At 32.6% G+C, this 20,286-nt stretch overlaps 2 protein-coding genes across 2 annotated transcripts; both read right to left on the bottom strand.

Annotated features, from left to right (window-relative positions):
• Positions 1-44: 44 nt before the first annotated feature.
• Positions 45-6,386, bottom strand: LOC140044381 (centromere/kinetochore protein zw10 homolog). The gene is made up of 5 exons (XM_072088859.1): positions 6,342-6,386; positions 3,741-3,937; positions 3,553-3,660; positions 2,891-2,971; positions 45-68 (listed from the first exon to the last, which is right to left on the bottom strand). Exons 1-5 carry the CDS (start codon positions 6,376-6,378, stop codon positions 45-47), a joined length of 447 nt encoding a protein of 148 aa, XP_071944960.1. The 5' UTR covers positions 6,379-6,386.
• A 2,839-nt stretch (positions 6,387-9,225) lies between these two features.
• On the bottom strand, positions 9,226-17,879 carry LOC140045570 (uncharacterized). The gene is made up of 15 exons (XM_072090536.1): positions 17,709-17,879; positions 16,707-16,829; positions 15,934-16,445; positions 15,352-15,475; positions 14,916-15,151; positions 14,524-14,659; positions 13,638-13,861; positions 12,931-13,006; positions 12,486-12,715; positions 12,120-12,246; positions 11,883-12,016; positions 11,614-11,784; positions 11,382-11,504; positions 11,071-11,253; positions 9,226-9,503 (listed from the first exon to the last, which is right to left on the bottom strand). Exons 2-14 carry the CDS (start codon positions 16,807-16,809, stop codon positions 11,095-11,097), a joined length of 2,355 nt encoding a protein of 784 aa, XP_071946637.1. The 5' UTR covers positions 16,810-16,829; positions 17,709-17,879; the 3' UTR covers positions 9,226-9,503; positions 11,071-11,094.
• Positions 17,880-20,286: the final 2,407 nt, after the last annotated feature.

The following is a 20,286-nucleotide window of genomic DNA, read 5'->3' as shown; positions in this document are numbered from 1 at the left end:
CTTTTATTTCAAATCTCTGTATATATTTTGTAAATGTTGTTTTGTTATGTGGTCAAACCTCTGCTTCTCTGTTCCAAAAGTGTGAACCAATTATTATTACTACTACAATGTACAGCTGCCACATTCTATACATTATTACTATTATTATTACTACAATGTACAGCTGCCACATTCTATACATTATTACTATTATTATTACTACAATGTACAGCTGCCACATTCTATACATTATTACTATTATTATTACTACAAAGTACAGCTGCCACATTCTATACATTATTACTATTATTATTACTACAATGTACAGCTGCCACATTCTATACATTATTACTATTATTATTATTATTACTATTATTATTACTACAATGTACAGCTGCCACATTCTATACATTATTACTATTATTATTACTACAATGTACAGCTGCCACATTCTATACATTATTACTATTATTATTACTACAATGTACAGCTGCCACATTCTATACATTATTACTATTATTATTACTACAATGTACAGCTGCCACATTCTATACATTATTACTATTATTATTACTACAATGTACAGCTGCCACATTCTATACATTATTACTATTATTATTACTACAATGTACAGCTGCCACATTCTATACATTATTACTATTATTATTACTACAATGTACAACTGCCACATTCTATACATTATTACTATTATTATTACTACAATGTACAGCTGCCACATTCTATACATTATTACTATTATTATTACTACAATGTACAGCTGCCACATTCTATACATTATTACTATTATTATTACTACAATGTACAGCTGCCACATTCTATACATTATTACTATTATTATTACTACAATGTACAGCTGCCACATTCTATACATTATTACTATTATTATTACTACAATGTACAGCTGCCACATTCTATACATTATTACTATTATTATTACTACAATGTACAGCTGCCACATTCTATACATTATTACTATTATTATTACTACAATGTACAGCTGCCACATTCTATACATTATTACTATTATTATTACTACAATGTACAGCTGCCACATTCTATACATTATTACTATTATTATTACTACAATGTACAGCTGCCACATTCTATACATTATTACTATTATTATTACTACAATGTACAGCTGCCACATTCTATACATTATTACTATTATTATTACTACAATGTACAGCTGCCACATTCTATACATTATTACTATTATTATTACTACAATGTAAAGCTGCCACATTCTATACATTATTACTATTATTATTACTACAATGTACAGCTGCCACATTCTATACATTATTACTATTATTATTACTACAATGTACAGCTGCCACATTCTATACATTATTACTATTATTATTACTACAATGTACAGCTGCCACATTCTATACATTATTACTATTATTATTACTACAATGTACAGCTGCCACATTCTATACATTATTACTATTATTATTACTACAATGTACAGCTGCCACATTCTATACATTATTACTATTATTATTACTACAATGTACAGCTGCCACATTCTATACATTATTACTATTATTATTACTACAATGTACAGCTGCCACATTCTATACATTATTACTGTTATTATTACTACAATGTACAGCTGCCACATTCTATACATTATTACTATTATTATTACTACAATGTACAGCTGCCACATTCTATACATTATTACTATTATTATTACTACAATGTACAGCTGCCACATTCTATACATTATTATTATTATTATTACTACAATGTACAGCTGCCACATTCTATACATTATTATTACTATTATTATTACTACAATGTACAGCTGCCACATTCTATACATTATTACTATTATTATTACTACAATGTACAGCTGCCACATTCTATACATTATTACTATTATTATTACTACAATGTACAGCTGCCACATTCTATACATTATTACTATTATTATTACTACAATGTACAGCTGCCACATTCTATACATTATTACTATTATTATTACTACAATGTACAGCTGCCACATTCTATACATTATTACTATTATTATTACTACAATGTACAACTGCCACATTCTATACATTATTACTATTATTATTACTACAAAGTACAGCTGCCACATTCTATACATTATTACTATTATTATTACTACAATGTACAGCTGCCACATTCTATACATTATTACTATTATTATTACTACAATGTACAGCTGCCACATTCTATACATTATTACTATTATTATTACTACAATGTACAGCTGCCACATTCTATACATTATTATTATTATTATTACTACAATGTACAGCTGCCACATTCTATACATTATTATTACTATTATTATTACTACAATGTACAGCTGCCACATTCTATACATTATTACTATTATTATTACTACAATGTACAGCTGCCACATTCTATACATTATTACTATTATTATTACTACAATGTACAGCTGCCACATTCTATACATTATTATTATTATTATTACTACAATGTACAGCTGCCACATTCTATACATTATTATTACTATTATTATTACTACAATGTACAGCTGCCACATTCTATACATTATTACTATTATTATTACTACAATGTACAGCTGCCACATTCTATACATTATTACTATTATTATTACTACAATGTACAGCTGCCACATTCTATACATTATTATTACTATTATTATTACTACAATGTACAGCTGCCACATTCTATACATTATTACTATTATTATTACTACAATGTACAGCTGCCACATTCTATACATTATTACTATTATTATTACTACAATGTACAGCTGCCACATTCTATACATTATTACTATTATTATTACTACAATGTACAGCTGCCACATTCTATACATTAATAAGGTATAATGTTCTTGTGTCTTTGTATTACTTACAAGTTTTCCCAAACTATCAGCTGCATTTATGTAATCTTGAGAAGATACCGAATGTTTAAATGATTGCAACCCTTCATGTATCTAGAAAATAACATTATGTTACAATTTGAAATTTACAATAAACTTTGCCTGTGTATGCATATAATCAAACCACTATATGTATAAAGGTTAAAAGAGTAAAAATCTGAAAATAACGAAAAAAGTAGAAAACAGAAATTTAATGTATGAAAATGCAATGTGAACGAAATTTGTATGAAAGAATGAATAAAAGTGGTAGTTAACCACAAAAGAGAAAAAAAAAAAAACTTTGCCTGTGTGTTGTAATAGTCTTAAACCAGGTCACTGATTATTTAAATGTTGGGTGGGGAGTGGAAACAAAAGGCATTTGAGAGAAGCAAAAAACAGGATTTCTGACAATGTACAGCTCCAGGCAAAGACATAAAAGAAATATTTGGCATGAATCAATCAAAAAAATATTAATTATTTTATGATTTGGTAATTTTGTGAATTTAGACAGGAAAATTCATCCTCTTTACAATTTCCCTTTTTTTCATGTCATCTTATAATTACCTCCACCAAAGAGGTTATATTTTCACCCCTGTATGTTTGTGTGTGTGTCTGTGTCTGTGAACAGCCACAGTTTTTATTGTTCTTGTGCTTACCTGGCATAGTGTATATAGAACCTGTATTTTTGCTTTGGTTTTCGAATGGCTGGCAGTTATATCTTGTAAATCACTTGTTGACATGTCCAAATCCACCTTGATCTCATTCTGATAAAAAGATTAAAATAAGCATTACAAAAAAAGAAAATGTTCTCCCCTAGCATATAATTCATTGAATCATCACTGACCTGGATTTGATCATTTAAATTGTTGAGTTCATTTGACATTTCATCAACCCTACTTTCCAATTCTACCGTCTTGTCAAGACTTGGCTGAAATTCCATGTACTTCTTTTTGACAGTATCGTAAACTTCTGCCTTAATTTCATCCACACTGCCAGACAGCTTACGAAGTCGTGTGCCCAAATCATCTTTCTCCAATGAACCTAATTTTTTTTAAATCATTTTGAAAAAATGTTTGGCTCATATTTGTACAGTTCATACTAGGCTATAGTCTGGGTTCCAGGTGGAGTTTTGTCTAAATATTAGTAAAAATATAAATATTTTGGCACATATGGCGTTTCATACGTATACTACTTGATTTTGGATACTCCGTCTGGTGAAACACGTACAAGTCACCTGGTTTGACACCAAGAATTCTTGGTGCACTCGTACGCCAGGGCCGTAGCCAGGATCTGTCAAGGGGGGGGTTCGGACACTAAATATTTGGGTCAACCCCCCCCCTGGGGGTGGGGCCTGATGCGAAGCGAATTTTGTTAAATGACACCCCTAGATGGCCGGAAAAGACACTCTCGTGCAGCATGCTACCAATGAGCAAAAAGATTGTACTTTTTTCCTCCTTCTCAAACACGTCGATAATTTAAAGGACAATAACTATTTGTTGCCGTATGTTAGATGCGCGTGCTCTGTGCGGAACCGCCGATTGTTTGATCATTTACTCCGTATTTTGTTTTGCGTTCAAGTTCAATGCGAACGTACATCTAGGAGCAGCCCCGAAAAAAGCACACTGGTTGAAGGCAAATGCTATTTGCTAGCTCTATCTATAATATTTATTTACAGCAATTTGTTGAGGAATATAAATATTTAAATAGGTGATATTGATACATTTTAGTACGTATCGGCTGGTGGTCTAGAAAAAAATAATCGGATGCCATAATGTGAACTACAGTACTTGATACCATAGATATTATAGTGTAAAATATTAATATTCACTATAATCCTCTATGATACCTTATACTTCATAGTCACACATAAATACTGATGTACGTCGGAAGGCTATATACTTTATGCATGCTGCCTGACTGCCAGTGATCTGGCGGTGTCCTTTGTACGAATCGTTCGTGCCCCAGTTCGCTATGAGACGCGTCAATATCATGTTACATGCAGGGACCAAACATTTATTTTTCAGGTTAAAATCGGCAATTCATTTGCAGCTTTTAGAAATTTACAGACACGTATCGCTAGTTGACGCTCATACAGAGAAGGTGGTTCACGAACAAGTTTACAAATTTTTCAATTTACAAACAACTTTTTGTACTGTGGGGCACGTATTTGGAAGATTTTTGGAGATGAGGGTGAGGTATTGGGCATGTCGGGGATGGGGATTCGCAGTCGGTTAAGGAGGGTTCGCTGTAAAGGGGGGTTCGCCCGAACCATAAAAACCCCCCCTGGCTACAAGCCTGAACGCTGTTCATATTTCAGAATTTCAAAGACTCAACAACTAAGATGATGCACATGCGCTATGTTACATTTAGACAATGTGTACTTGGGTACATTGGATGAACGTTTCTGAAGGCTAGAAATGATTTTTTATGCCTAGTAGTCTGGTAAACATTTGATGGGAACATGAAAACTCGTCTTGATATGATAGGCTAGCTTCTCGGCAAATCAAACATTGAATGGATCATTTATTATGCGGAGATAATTTGATTTAATTCCCACCCAGCCCAGACTCTGTCCCTGTGTGGTAGTGTGTAGCTCTGTCGTGTGCCGGTGGTGATGTACCTTATTGGTAAAACAACTTGGCAACACGATTTTATATTTTAACAGTTGTTCAGTCTCGATCGTACAAGTCATTCAGCACTGTACGTACTCGATCTTTTTCATTTTGAAACAAAATGATCATTGGTTGATTCGAAATCCATATTTACATACCGCCCGCCCCATATAGCCAAATACGGTATGATAACCTACGTGATTCTCTTATCAGATGTTTGCGGTCTGCAAATCAATTTCTATACGTGTTTTACAAGTCTGTATTTTCAGACAAAAATCGAAATAAAAAAAAAAGACAATACAGACTTGGGGCAAGTCTAACTAGGCTACTAGCCGCTAGTGACAGTGTAATACTTTATTATTTTCATGATTTAAAATTTTAAGACCCCACCTCTTGTGATGAAGAGTTGGTGTTTAATTCAGACCCTGTCAATGTATTGTTAGTTGTAAACTGACAGCAGGGAGTTAAAATACTGTAGTTAACAACGCCATTTATATCCATGGTTATATAATAACAGTCAAAATTGGTGGCACAGTGCATACTAATTTTGACGAGAGTGGCGTGTCATATAAATCGGACGGCCACACAAAATAATCAATCTTGCCGAGCGAGTAGTTAGGCCTCCTGATGAGGCTCAGCGACAGGCCTCGTCAGCTCGCTTAGCCTACTACAAACAAGACTAGCCTTCTATAGCCTAGCTAGGACTAGGTTAGATTCTCAACAAGAAGCGGTGGACGGGGCCGTCTGAATGTCTGCATTGATTAATTGAGCCTAATTCTCTTAAATTACTAAAACAACAACTTTTCTACTTATTTTCACATGCCACATTTTACCTGAATGTGCCAATACTTCTGTTACAAGTGAAGCCATACTTCTCAGAAAAGTCAACCGCCAATAATTAAACAGTCATATATGTATGGCGCGCCGTATTAACCCAAACATGTGGTCATTGATGGAGAATACTTTTATTTATTTATTGCTAAACATGTAATTAGAATCAATACGTACGTAGTATGTAATGCAGTATATAATTAATAACATTGTAAGACTGTACTTGCTTAACATAATTAACTTTATTTCACATAAATAAATTAGATTAGACAATAAGGTGATAAAATCTACTACACTATTACTATAATTGTTGCATTTTATTCAATATCAATTTTAGTACTTTTACAATAAACGAAAAGAATGAATTTTATTTATCAAGGCATATACTAATATAATCCATAATTACTGAACTTACTGAAGTAAGCCTAATGCAAAAACATTAATGCAACTAGATTTAATTCGTCACTATGACGAATTATAGGTTATATGCATTGATTTAAATAAAGATAATTGATTTTTAAAAGATATATTGATTGATTGATTTTCTCAGAATCTTTAATTATTTATAATATATGATAGGACCTTGCTAACGCGAACACCATAGCCGGTATCACAATCCGATCAAAGATCCATATGCGTATAAACCACATTTGTTGTTACATAATAATAAAGACATAAGTTAATTTTTATCTAGATTTCATTATAAATCATGTGTATAATCTATACACTAACAAATACATTTGAACAAACAATACGGATAATAAAAAAAATCTTATTTCGTTTCCCAAGGTGAGACTCGATCTCGGTACCTTGAATGCCATAGACACGAGCACAGACCATCGAGCTGTCACACCAAAATCAGTCCGGGCCAAAATCGGTCCGGCGGACCAGTTTTGGCTGCCAAAATCAGTCCGGGGGACCATTTATGGCTGCCAAAACCTGTCCGGCCGGACCAATTTTGGCCGCCAAAACTGGTCCGGCCTGGATAAAATCGGTCCGGGCAGTAGGACTGTTTTTGGCCGCCAAATATGGTCCGGTCTTACAAATATATGGTGCGCAAAATGAGTCATAATGTATTATATCATTAAAAAAAATGTATTAGTCATTATATTGAAAACTATGGGTTTTATTTGTTATTTTAATATTATAAATTAAGCCTGTTTTTTTAATTATCATTATTAGTAGTAACTCATCAATAATAAGTACTAATTGTTAGGCTTTTTGTATACAATATGTATCTCTGCCTGTTTTTAATCCATATTGTTCTTTTTTAACATCTTCGTTTCCCCATGATGTTAAAAACAATTTAATTTATTAATTATTAATGGTTAATCAATCAATATATCAATTCAATACAATTATTATAAAACAATTATCCAATATTGATTAGGCTGAGGAAGGAAAAAGGCCTCAATCATAAATAAAATCTAGCTGGCAATATCAGCGTCTCATACCCGTTCATGTGAGTGTGTGGCAGGCCGAAATATGAGTGAACACCTAAGTCATGTTTGTAGATAAAATACATTTATTTATAGTATTTATCCGACAAAATAACTTACTAAATATATATCATGGGATATTTTTCTAGCCATAAACAACTTAAAACAGCATCATAGGCCTAGTAATTCAATTAAAATCAACAGAAGAAAAGCCCGGACCGATTTTGGCAGTGGCGGACTGCTTTTGGCCACAATTTTAGAGCCAAAACTGGTCCGGCCGGACCGATTTTGGCCCCGGACCATATTTATCGTGACAGAGCCATACACAACTGACTAAAAATTGTAGAAAAATTCCTCCGTGTATTTACTATGCAGTAACCACTTTGGTGCAAATAGATTATTACATACCGCAATGAATTATAATTTTTTACTATGATGACATCTTTAAAAATGTAAAAAAAATGATGCACTGTCAAACTATATACTTTTAACTTTAATATATGAACATATTAAGGAAGAAAGTTACTGTTAAATTTGTTATTTTGGCCTAAGAAAATGTCATAATTTGTTAAATTTAAAATGCAATTAATGATGACTTAATCAACTTTTGTTCTCTTAATTTCATAATAAATCATACATAAGATACATACACTTCAAGAAAATGAAATAAAAAATAGGTGTTCCCGAGCATTCTGACGATCTATATTAATTTTAAAATTTAGCATATTTTCACCATTTTGTTAACTTACACGTGCGTAGCCTGTCACTTTTGACGTGCTTGTATAACGCAATTTCGCGTTGAAAAGTGAATAAAATATGATGATATTATTAAAGAAAGATTGTACAACAGAAATCGGACAAAAATAGTGCGCATTAACGTTTAACGCGCAGTGCGCGTGCAAAAATCTGCGCACTCATGGCAATTTTTTAATCGTTTAAAATTGCCTGAAACATACTCTAATTTCATCGAAAATAAATTTTGACAATTTTGAAAATTTTAAGCGCGCGTACGCATGCGTTATATGCGCTACACACGTCATTGTATTGCCATATGATGAAATATGACCTGAAATTTATGAGTACCAAATTTTGTTTAATTGTAATTCATGCTTGTGAAGATATGATTACAAACGTGATTTCGTTAAATCGCGCGTAGACCGCGTAATTTTTGATTGCGCACCTTGAAAACATAACCACATCGATTCCTGGACATAAGGAATATACTCTGAAAAATTGACTTAGCTAGATGAAACTGATATCAAGATAATTGACGGACAAAATAGTGCTAAGGAAGGAATAAATAAACAAAGATTTTGACAGAATCAAGAGGTTATATGCATGATAATGCATATAACCTAATAATGACAATACACTCACTCACTATTAATATGTAGAAAAATAATTACAATTGAGATTTTATAGACAATAGTGAACAGACAGATACTGCAATGTATTTATTATGTAATTACAGGCCTCTCTAGCTGTTTAGAAATTTAAAATTATTTTAAAATAGTTGTATTATAATATTAATAAATCTCTTTTAACTCTTTATAAAACTTAATTAATTACGTTTTTTTATGAAATACCTGAAAAAATTACTTTGTTCTACAGATTGAGAATACAATATTTTATAATTTTTACACCTAAATTTCTCCAATCTGAGTCGAGTTGATCCTCTCGAAGCTGCATAATGTATTTTATAGCTGTCCACAGTGAATATTGCAACTGTAAAAAAAATGTTGTCAAATCTTGATTTAATAAATTTTGTTGGCTAACAAATTACTAGTATAGCAGAAAGGAAAAAAATCACTACTACAAAATGTTGTTTGGCATCATACTATGGTGTAGAACATGAGTTTTAATGTTGTTTGGCATCATACTACGGTGTAGAACATGAGTTTTAATGTTGTTTGGCATCATACTATGGTGTGGAGCATGAGTTTTAATGTTGTTTGGCATCATACTACGGTGTGGAGCATGAGTTTTAATGTTGTTTGGCATCATACTATGGTGTAGAACATGAGTTTTAATGTTGTTTGGCATCATACTATGGTGTAGAACATGAGTTTTAATGTTGTTTGGCATCATACTATGGTGTAGAACATGAGTTTAAATGTTGTTTGGCATCATACTATGGTGTAGAACATGAGTTTAAATGTTGTTTGGCATCATACTATGGTGTAGAACATGAGTTTTAATGTTGTTTGGCATCATACTATGGTGTAGAACATGAGTTTTAATGTTGTTTGGCATCATACTATGGTGTAGAACATGAGTTTTAATGTTGTTTGGCATCATACTATGGTGTAGAACATGAGTTTAAATGTTGTTTGGCATCATACTATGGTGTAGAACATGAGTTTAAATGTTGTTTGGCATCATACTATGGTGTAGAACATGAGTTTAAATGTTGTTTGGCATCATACTATGGTGTAGAACATGAGTTTTAATGTTGTTTGGCATCATACTATGGTGTAGAACATGAGTTTTAATGTTGTTTGGCATCATACTATGGTATGAAGCAGGAGTTTTAATAATGTTGTTTGGCATCATACTATGGTGTGGAGCATGAGTTTTAATGTTGTTTGGCATCATACTATGGTGTGGAACATGAGTTTTAATGTTGTTTGGCATCATACTATGGTGTGGAGCATGAGTTTAAATGTTGTTTGGCATCATACTATGGTGTGGAGCATGAGTTTTAATGTTGTTTGGCATCATACTACGGTGTGGAGCATGAGTTTTAATGTTGTTTGGCATCATACTATGGTGTGGAACATGAGTTTTAATGTTGTTTGGAATCATACTATGGTGTGGAGCATGAGTTTAAATGTTGTTTGGCATCATACTATGGTGTGGAGCATGAGTTTTAATGTTGTTTGGCATCATACTATGGTGTGGAGCATGAGTTTTAATGTTGTTTGGCATCATACTATGGTGTGGAACATGAGTTTTAATGTTGTTTGGAATCATACTATGGTGTGGAACATGAGTTTTAATGTTGTTTGGCATCATACTATGGTGTGAAGCATGAGTTTTAATGTTGTTTGGCATCATACTATGGTATGAAGCATGAGTTTTAATGTTGTTTGGCATCATACTATGGTATGAAGCATGAGTTTGAATGTTGTTTGGCATCATACTATGGTATGAAGCATGAGTTTTTTATGTTGTTTGGCATTATACTATGGTATGAAGCATGAGTTATTTATTTGAAATTTGAAATTATAATTATTATTGTACAATAATAATTTACTTAATAATTATTAAACAATAAAGGGATGTATGTTACCATTATTTTAATTTGATTGCATATTTAGTCCAAATCTGCATTAATGGAATGGTCCTTCTCAGGTTTTGGTTCTGTTCCGGAGCTCAATTGTCTCAGTACAAGGTCCTTGTAGACCCCCCCTTTCTCAAGTAGTTCATTATGAGTTCCAATTTCTGCCACAGTTCCCTCCTTTATAACTACGACCTTTAAAAAATATTGTACAGACATAAAGTTTATATAATCTAAATCACTGAACTAATCATTGAAATCATTATCACACACAATATTATAATGGTAAAAAAGGAGAAAAAAAAATGTTCTTCTGTACTAACCTGAGATGCATTGCGTACTGTTGATAGTCTATGTGCTATAACCAACACTGTCCTATTTTGCATGGCTCGATCTATAGCCTCTTGCACAAGAAACTCACTTTCTGCATCCAGTGCACTTGTAGCCTATATCAACCAAAAAAACAACAAATAACAATTATACATTGTAATAGATTGATTTATAAAGCGTATATAAATATATTGATGACAGTGATGAATGAATAAGAAAACAAACCTCATCAAGAAGGAGTACCGATGGATTCATAATAAGTGCACGGGCTATAGCCACTCGCTGTTTCTGACCCCCAGATAATCGTACACCTCTTTCTCCTACTTTCGTGTCATAACCATCTTCAAAGGATTCAATAAAATCGTGAGCATTGGCTTGCTTGGCAGCCTCTACAATCTGTAGATACATAGATAGATAGATATAACTTTCATTATCTTCCTAACATTTTTGGTATAATATATTGTTGCTACTGTAGTATAGAAAATATTGCTTACCTCTTCATCATCAGCATCTTTGCCATATGCGATATTCTCTTTTATAGAGCAAGCAAATAGTACTGGTTCCTGGCTCACCATACCTATCTCCTTACGAAACCATTGAGGATCAAGTGTTTTTAAATCAGTACCCCCTACCAACAAAAAACCATTGTTAATAATTATAAATAAGCATTTCTGTATCTGATTAAGTTCTCAAAACATATTTACAAAGTATTTTATGCATTAATAACTTACCAAATTGAATTCTTCCTGATTCAGGCTCATAAAACCTCTCAATAAGGTTTACAATAGTAGACTTCCCTCCCCCTGAAGGGCCCACTAATGCTACCATCTGGCCAGGATTTACACTAAATGTCACACCCTGTTAAAAGTGAAAACAAATTATGCATTGAGAAAGATCACAACAGTTTTTATGCTAACTATTGTGACCTTTATTCGATGCATTGTAATTTTTCTGTCAAACCGATCCTTTGAAAAAAAATTATATAAAAGAACTCATGAAATTGCTTGTCTAACCTTGTATGTAATATCTATCAATTTATTTACTTGAAATACCAGGTTGTCAGGCCTTGATGCGTATATAAAATTCAATTGATTTACCTTAAGTACCGGGTTATCAGGTCTTGATGGGTATGTGAAACTGATATTTTCGAATCTGATGCTTCCATCAAATTCTATCAGCTTATTTCCTCCACTGTTACTTATGTCTGGGACACGATCCATGAGTTCAAAAACACGCACAGAAGCGCCAACTGCTTTCATAAAGTCACCATACAGAGAACTCAAGAAGGCAAATGCCATAGCAACATTTAATGTATACAACATAAATGCTATTAAAAATGAATATAATAAATATTATTTAATGTTGCTCATTCATACAGTTGCTAAATTCTTTAGGTTGAATTTCATATTGATCATTAGATGTTGAAAATGTAGGGAAATGATAAATAATTCTAATGAATCATGTTTAGATGGCTACTACACATTTGTAATATAATTCTAAACCATTTAGAATAAACTTATTTTGATGATTGTTTTACTGTACCTGTTAAAACACCAACAGTAATATCACCATTATATACAAGCTTGCCTCCATACCATAACACTAATGTAATAGCTCCCTACAAACAAGGAAAGGACATTGTTATATACAAGCTTGCCTCCATACCATAACACTAATGTAATAGCTCCCTACAAACAAGGAAAGGACATTGTTATATACAAGCTTGCCTCCATACCATAACACTAATGTAATAGCTCCCTACAAACAAGGAAAGGACATTGTTATATACAAGCTTGCCTCCATACCATAACACTAATGTAATAGCTCCCTACAAACAAGGAAAGGACATTGTTATATACAAGCTTGCCTCCATACCATAACACTAATGTAATAGCTCCCTACAAACAAGGAAAGGACATTGTTATATACAAGCTTGCCTCCATACCATAACACTAATGTAATAGCTCCCTACAAACAAGGAAAGGACATTGTTATATACAAGCTTGCCTCCATACCATAACACTAATGTAATAGCTCCCTACAAACAAGGAAAGGACATTGTTATTGATGTTCTTCCACCATATTCCATATCAATTGACAACAGCAGCAATGTACACCCAGAAGTTTGGCCTACTAATAAATCAACAACAAATAGTACAGATTAACTTCCTACAGCTGGACACATTGGAAAAAACAACATTTACTTATTATTGTTTCTATTTGGAAGAATACACAAGAGATTCATTCACCTGAGCAACAATGCCAATGATACCATTGAATATTCCGGCTGCTAGAGCAATTTTCTTTCCAAATCCATAGCTGTGGTCAATTTCTTTGTTGTACATTTTCATAGCTTTTGGTTCACTTGTAAAGCTACGTACAGTTCTAATACTTGAGATGGACTCCTCTGCAACGGTACTTGCATCCCCAAGGGCATCTTGGAACTTTTTACTGATTCCTTTCACAAATTTACCTTAAAATACAAAAATATCATTTTTAAAGGTAACAACAACTGGAAACTAACATCAAAGAGTTGTCTCTCACAAATTTAATTTTATTTAAAAATTTACCCACTGCAAATACAATTAACTGGAGTACCAAAAAAATATATTTGTGCAGAGTACAATTACGAACAATTACATCTAGATTTGCTTTCTCTAAACAACTTAAAGAATTACTTTTATTTAAGTATATAAAAGAATAATCTATAATTTACAATGTTTTATATATTGTTAATTCATCAGATATTATCTATTGAACTGATATGGTTTTGTTTATTACAGTATAGTACATACAGCACTTTATGTTATGTTATGTTATTTATTTATTATTCAAAATGTTTTGTTTTGTTTTTGACGTTATAAAATTTTTATTTTCTTTTAAGTTCTGTCATTTATTTGATAATTTCGTAGCTTAAGTTAGTTAAGATAAAAGGTACCAAGCTTTATTAGCTTTGGCTATATCTTGGCAACCTTTTGTATTGAAAAAATTTTTGTTTTGTTTGATACAATAAAGAAGAATAATTATTTTTATGTTTTTTCTATTTTTAGGTTTTGTCAGAAAATGTCTACCTTTTTTCTACTAAACTAAAAAATTAAAGAAAACCAACTCCAGTAAAATTTAATAAAAGCATACCATACTGCATAGCTCCAACTGCCACAATAGGTATAACAGACAAGAGAACACCAGTGAGTGATGGGCTTTGTACCAACATTATAATCAGTGAGCCTAGGATCTGGAATGAATAGCGCATCAGCATTGATATATTCACCTGTCGTGGAAAAAATTGTTTAAAAAAAGTTAAGTTTGCTATACATCATAAGATAAAATTGCCCAATATTCAATCATAAGGAATAATCAATTAAATAATATTCTATTTTTAATGTATATTTTCTCTATTTATAATTTTGATTACTCTTTTGTCTTTACTTTATTATGTTGGTCATGATATTTCCAATTACTGTACCACTTTGAAAATTAGTGCACTAGTACTGAAAGTGACTGCAGAATAAAAAAATAAAACATACTGTTATAGCATTTTGAACAACTTGTGTGTCAGAAGATAATCGACTAGTTAGTTCACCAGTGCGGTTCATATCAAAGAATGCAATATCTTGCTGGATAATGGCAGCAAGTAGTTTGCTACGAACACGGCACACAACACGTGTACCGGCAAGTGTAAAAAGCCAGGAACGGAAGAAGGAGGCAACAGCGCCACCAGCATTAATGGCAAACAATATCAAAACAGCTTTATTCACTTCACCTGACAAGAGAAAAAAACAATCTTCAGCCATGTAGCAAATATTTATATTTTGTGGAGTTCTTATTTATATCAATAACTGTTAATACAGTAAAATAGCAATGGAAAGTAATAATGAAAATTGGGGATGGGTAATATTATATTATATATATATATATAATATGGTAATAGTGGATTGCTGATGAGTGATAATGTTGGCTTACTCATGTCCTTGGTATTAGGGTCAGTTGCTGCATCTATGACCTTGCCAAAGAATAGAGGGGATGCCATGGTTGACGCACTTGAGAAGATCAGAGATACCGTTCCAATAAACAGAATACCAGCTTCCTAAACAAAATAATTTAAGCTATTATTATGATTCATTTTAATGTACAATTAAACCTTTGTTTGTTATTCAAGTACCAGTATAGTTATGAACGTTATTCAAAATAATTCATTTTCATCCAACATATTTACTTATTGCACAGAATGAACTAAATTGAATGCATTTTTGCTTATTCCCTTACTCATTACTCAATCCCTTACTTATTCCCTTACTCATTACTCAATCCCTTACTTATTCCCTTACTCATTACTCAATCCCTTACTCAATCCCTTACTCATTACTCATTCCCTTACTTATTCCCTTACTCATTGTATCTGCAAGGTTTACAGAAAATATATGACGAATGATCTTCCAGAAAAATTTCAATTGAATTTCCAACAACATTTTTTAAATCTAAAAATTCCAAAAATTATTTTTTAAAGAATTTCTAAAAATCTACATTTTTTTTAGAAGAACTTACTTTTTTAGCTAGACCCATCACACGTGCTAAAGACACACTTGATTCCTTCTTCATCACCTTTCCATTGTCGTCTATTTCTTGATGATCATCATTAAAGCGTTTTTGTACGCGAAGTATTAACAATTTACGAAGAAAATATGGGCATGATAAACATAGCAAGACATCTATTAAACCAAACACTATTGATGCAATAACCAGTGCATTATACATCACATGCATAGGTTGGTAGGATGCATCATTAAGAAGCAGGTTTAGAACCAAACCACCTTTGACACACGCATACCCAAAGCAGATGAAAGACGTAATAAAGATAAAGATAAGGTAGAGACGTTTGCGACTCTCTAAATATAAGTTGTAAGGATCATCTAGTATCCGTAGTGTGTAGTCTTCTATCTTAGTGTACAGAAAGAAGAGAATGAAAACTTTGATAAATGCGATACAGGCAAGCTCAAAGGCTGATGTTGTTATACTCCACTTGATTACTGTTTGCTCCAGATAAGCATCATGTCCACCTAAATTTATATAAATTATAAACAATTTACATTTTTAAATTTTTATAAAACAATCCTAAAAACAATTTGTAAGCATTTTGTTACATCAATGACATTTGCCTCCATAAAAAAAAATCTTCAGGTACGAACTTTAAAAAGCAATTTTGCAATATATAGATAATTTAAACTTTTATGATTTAGAGTATAGGTCTACAATACAGTAGAATGTAAATTCAAATCAAATGTTATCAATTAAAAATGAAAACTAATTATTGTACAAACCTGTGATCCAGAAAACAACAGATGTAAGACCAGCAAGGATGATGTATGACCTAGTAAGATTAATAAATCTTATTCCAGGAAGATAAAAAGAACTGTACACCATTCTGCTGCATGTATGCTAAACTGAAAATAAAATTATCTATCAATTATGTTTTGAATAACATAGTGTTAATTATCCCTATCATGGAGCACTATAGTTACATGATAAACTGGCATAATTATCATATGTGGCATATACCGCCCTCTGGTATAGGATTTTGCTGAAAATTGTGTCTTGCCTCGTCCGACATATTTTCATGCTCATATGTAGCATATTATGCCTATGGCAAGGAGTGTGCTTCACCGATCAATCACTACATACATTGAGGGCGTTGTAATGTAAGACCCCATTGTCATAAACGAGCAGCTGGATGGTGTATGCTTAGACTGCCGGAGTGCTACACCCGTGCTCGGCATTGATTCCCATCGGTACTAGTGCCACTTTTTTTTCTTTTCGAATACTGCATTACTCACCATTTTCATAGAGGGATGTGTTGTTTTTAAAAGGTTTCGAAAAGAAAGAGGAGAGCCAAACAAAGGCCTTGTTGGCTAGTTCTCTTTGCGAAATTAGAAAATGAAGAAAAAAATCCCTTCCTTGCGCATTTTGACATTGCAAAAAGTGTTCAAATCACTCACAGCAAGCAGCTGGTTTTTTTCAAGAAGGGAGGGCAGGCCTAGGACTTGGTAGGCTTCATATAATTCATGGCCTTACCATAAAAACCTTCATAAAGATTTTTGTCCTTGGTGGCACACCATAACATATTTCTTTACTCGATCTGCTGCTAACGCAAAGCGGGTCAGCAGGCGCCAGGCCCTGCCAGCAGTGGACCGGCTAACTAACCAAAAGCTACGCTAGCATAGGCCTAGGCCTAGAGTAGGCCTACTTTCTTTCCTAGCTGTATTATATTGGGCTGGGCCTAGTTAACTAGGTAAACCTACCACCACTAAGTAATATAATAGTACCTTGACACTAGCTTTTTCTTTCAGTACTTCCTTTACTTTGCCCAAGACTAACTAATAATGGAATTTCAGTACACACGTGAGTGATCATTATCATATATGTGTCATCATGTCATCACATCTATCTTTACACGACCCCTTTTACACGTAGTACGTACATCCACACGCGCCATACACCACCAACACTTTACACACACACACTGAAGCTGGTTCTAAAAATAGCATTGATGTAATCATAGACAATTAAATGGCTTTGTTTGAAAGAATTGTCAGTAAATGCATGGAGTACTCCATGGTAAATGTCAATTTTCTGTTTTCACATTATTATTGGTGTACACTTATATGAAAACTCTCATGCATTGGACAAAGCCAGAGGTTTTTGAAAACTCTCATGCATTGGACAAAGCCAGAGGTTTTTCAATATTATAATTATATCAATATCAATAATAATTTATTTCTCTGAAAAAATGTGCCAGGGGTTCAGGCAACAATATTTAAGTTAAGGTAAAGTAAGAAACATGTAAAAATGATAACAAACAAAAAAGGCATTTTTAACTTAACGAATGCAGTTATAATTTAAGATATATTATTAACTTAAACAATAATAGTAGAAACTAGAATTTAATTCGTCACTTTGACGAATTATAGGTGATCATTTTTATCATTTTACTGAAATTAATTTTTTTTTATCATACGATCAGAAAATGTTGATGTATGACGTCCTATTATACGCTTATAGTGCTGAGTTGTGCCTATTATATGCCATATACAATATGTACATATATTTAATGTATAAATCATACTGTAAATTATAGAAACAGTGCTCATATTCGGAACATGATCTCATAATCGCTTCGAGCATAGCTCATTGGCGAAAGTTCCGTATTTTTTAGTTGTATGAAAAAATGTCTCTGGCTGGATTCGAACCTGCAACCTCTCGCTTACAGGGCGAGTATCATACCACTAGACCACAGAGTCATGTATGGTATTATCACAGATTTTCACCCACCAGATACATTCTCTCATACAACAAACGGCCTCACAATCAGTGGAGGCTTAACAAGTCAGAATAAATTCCAACTTTAATTTGCAACGGTTTTTTAAATAATATTGTGTATATGTAAATCAATGATGTTGCGTAGCACTGTGTAAATTATATATAAATCATACTGTAAATTATAGAAACAGTGCTCATATTCGGAACATGATCTCATAATCGCGTCGAGCATATAGCTCATTGGCGAAAGTTCCGTAATTTTTAGTTGTATGAAAAAATGTCTCTGGCTGGATTCGAACCTGCAACCTCTCGCTTACAGGGCGAGTATCATACCACTAGACCACAGAGTCATGTATGGTATTATCACATATCTATATACAGTGCAGCATAGGTGAAATTACGGGACACACATCATGTTCTAATTTTTTGTTATGATAGAATTATCAAAATAAACTCAATGATGACAATTTCGAAAGATAATGAATTGAGCAAATAAATATAAGAATTGGAAGAGAATTTGGCACGTAGAAGCGCTGTGCACGCTCTTTGAAATTTGTATAACTTTGACGAAAAAGATGAAAAAACTACTTTTTAACTTCAACTGGCCATATGTTAACGTCACAACAAGGTATATAATTTGGACTTAAAAGAAGATATAAAATTAATAATTTTGAGTTCTTCTGGTATAGAATTCCATATTTGTGGTCCTTGAAAAGATATATCATGCTTTGCCAACCTCCGTATTAAAACAATCATAAGCATAATCTAATTTAATTCTGGTATTATAATTATGAACTGAACTAAAAGTTTGAAAATAATTATCAAAAACTCTGGGCAGTTGATTATGTTATAAATAAAGCAACATTTTTTGTAAGTAAGTCGTAAATATTAAGTGTATTAGATAAGACAAAAAGAGGAGCAGAATGGTGGAGGTAATGTACATTATAAACTGATCTTAAAGCTCTATTTTGCAAAATATAAATACAATTTAAATTAATTTTTGAAGTAAAACCCCAAACGGTTATACCATAAATTAAATGTGGCAAAAAAAGTGATTTATAAATTAATAGTAAAACGGAGGACGTCGGCAAGGCATGTTTAAGTTTATTGAGGACACCGACCACTCTTGATAGTTTTAATGAAATTATATTAATGTGAGAAATAAAAGATAAGTATTTTAATAAAAAGAAAGGTTGTTGCTTTTGTTCTTTCAATTTCGGTGATGCCAGAATATAATTTAGGAATGTTGGGGAGGATTATTTACTGAACGAAAAATAATAAATTAGTTTTTTTTAACATTTAACGAAAGATTTTAACCAGTTTGCAATTTTAGTAAGTTCCTGATTCAATACCTTGGTAGATATGATGTCCTTATCTACTTTATTCCTAATAACCATCTAATGAATGGTCTTTTTGTTGTTTTGCGACTCCAAATCATGGAGTTCTACATTTTTATTTTCAGTCGCATGCAACGCAACTCTACAGCTCACTATGTCGGTCGGTCGGTAAACACTAACTCAAATTTGAGCACGCGACTGCAGCCATCTATATGGCCTTTTTATACCTCCATTATCAAATCAACCA

The sequence above is a fragment of the Antedon mediterranea genome, chromosome 3 (assembly GCF_964355755.1).
Source record: "Antedon mediterranea chromosome 3, ecAntMedi1.1, whole genome shotgun sequence".
NCBI lineage: Eukaryota > Metazoa > Echinodermata > Crinoidea > Comatulida > Antedonidae > Antedon > Antedon mediterranea.
This window is presented reverse-complemented; position numbering and strand designations above follow the sequence as displayed.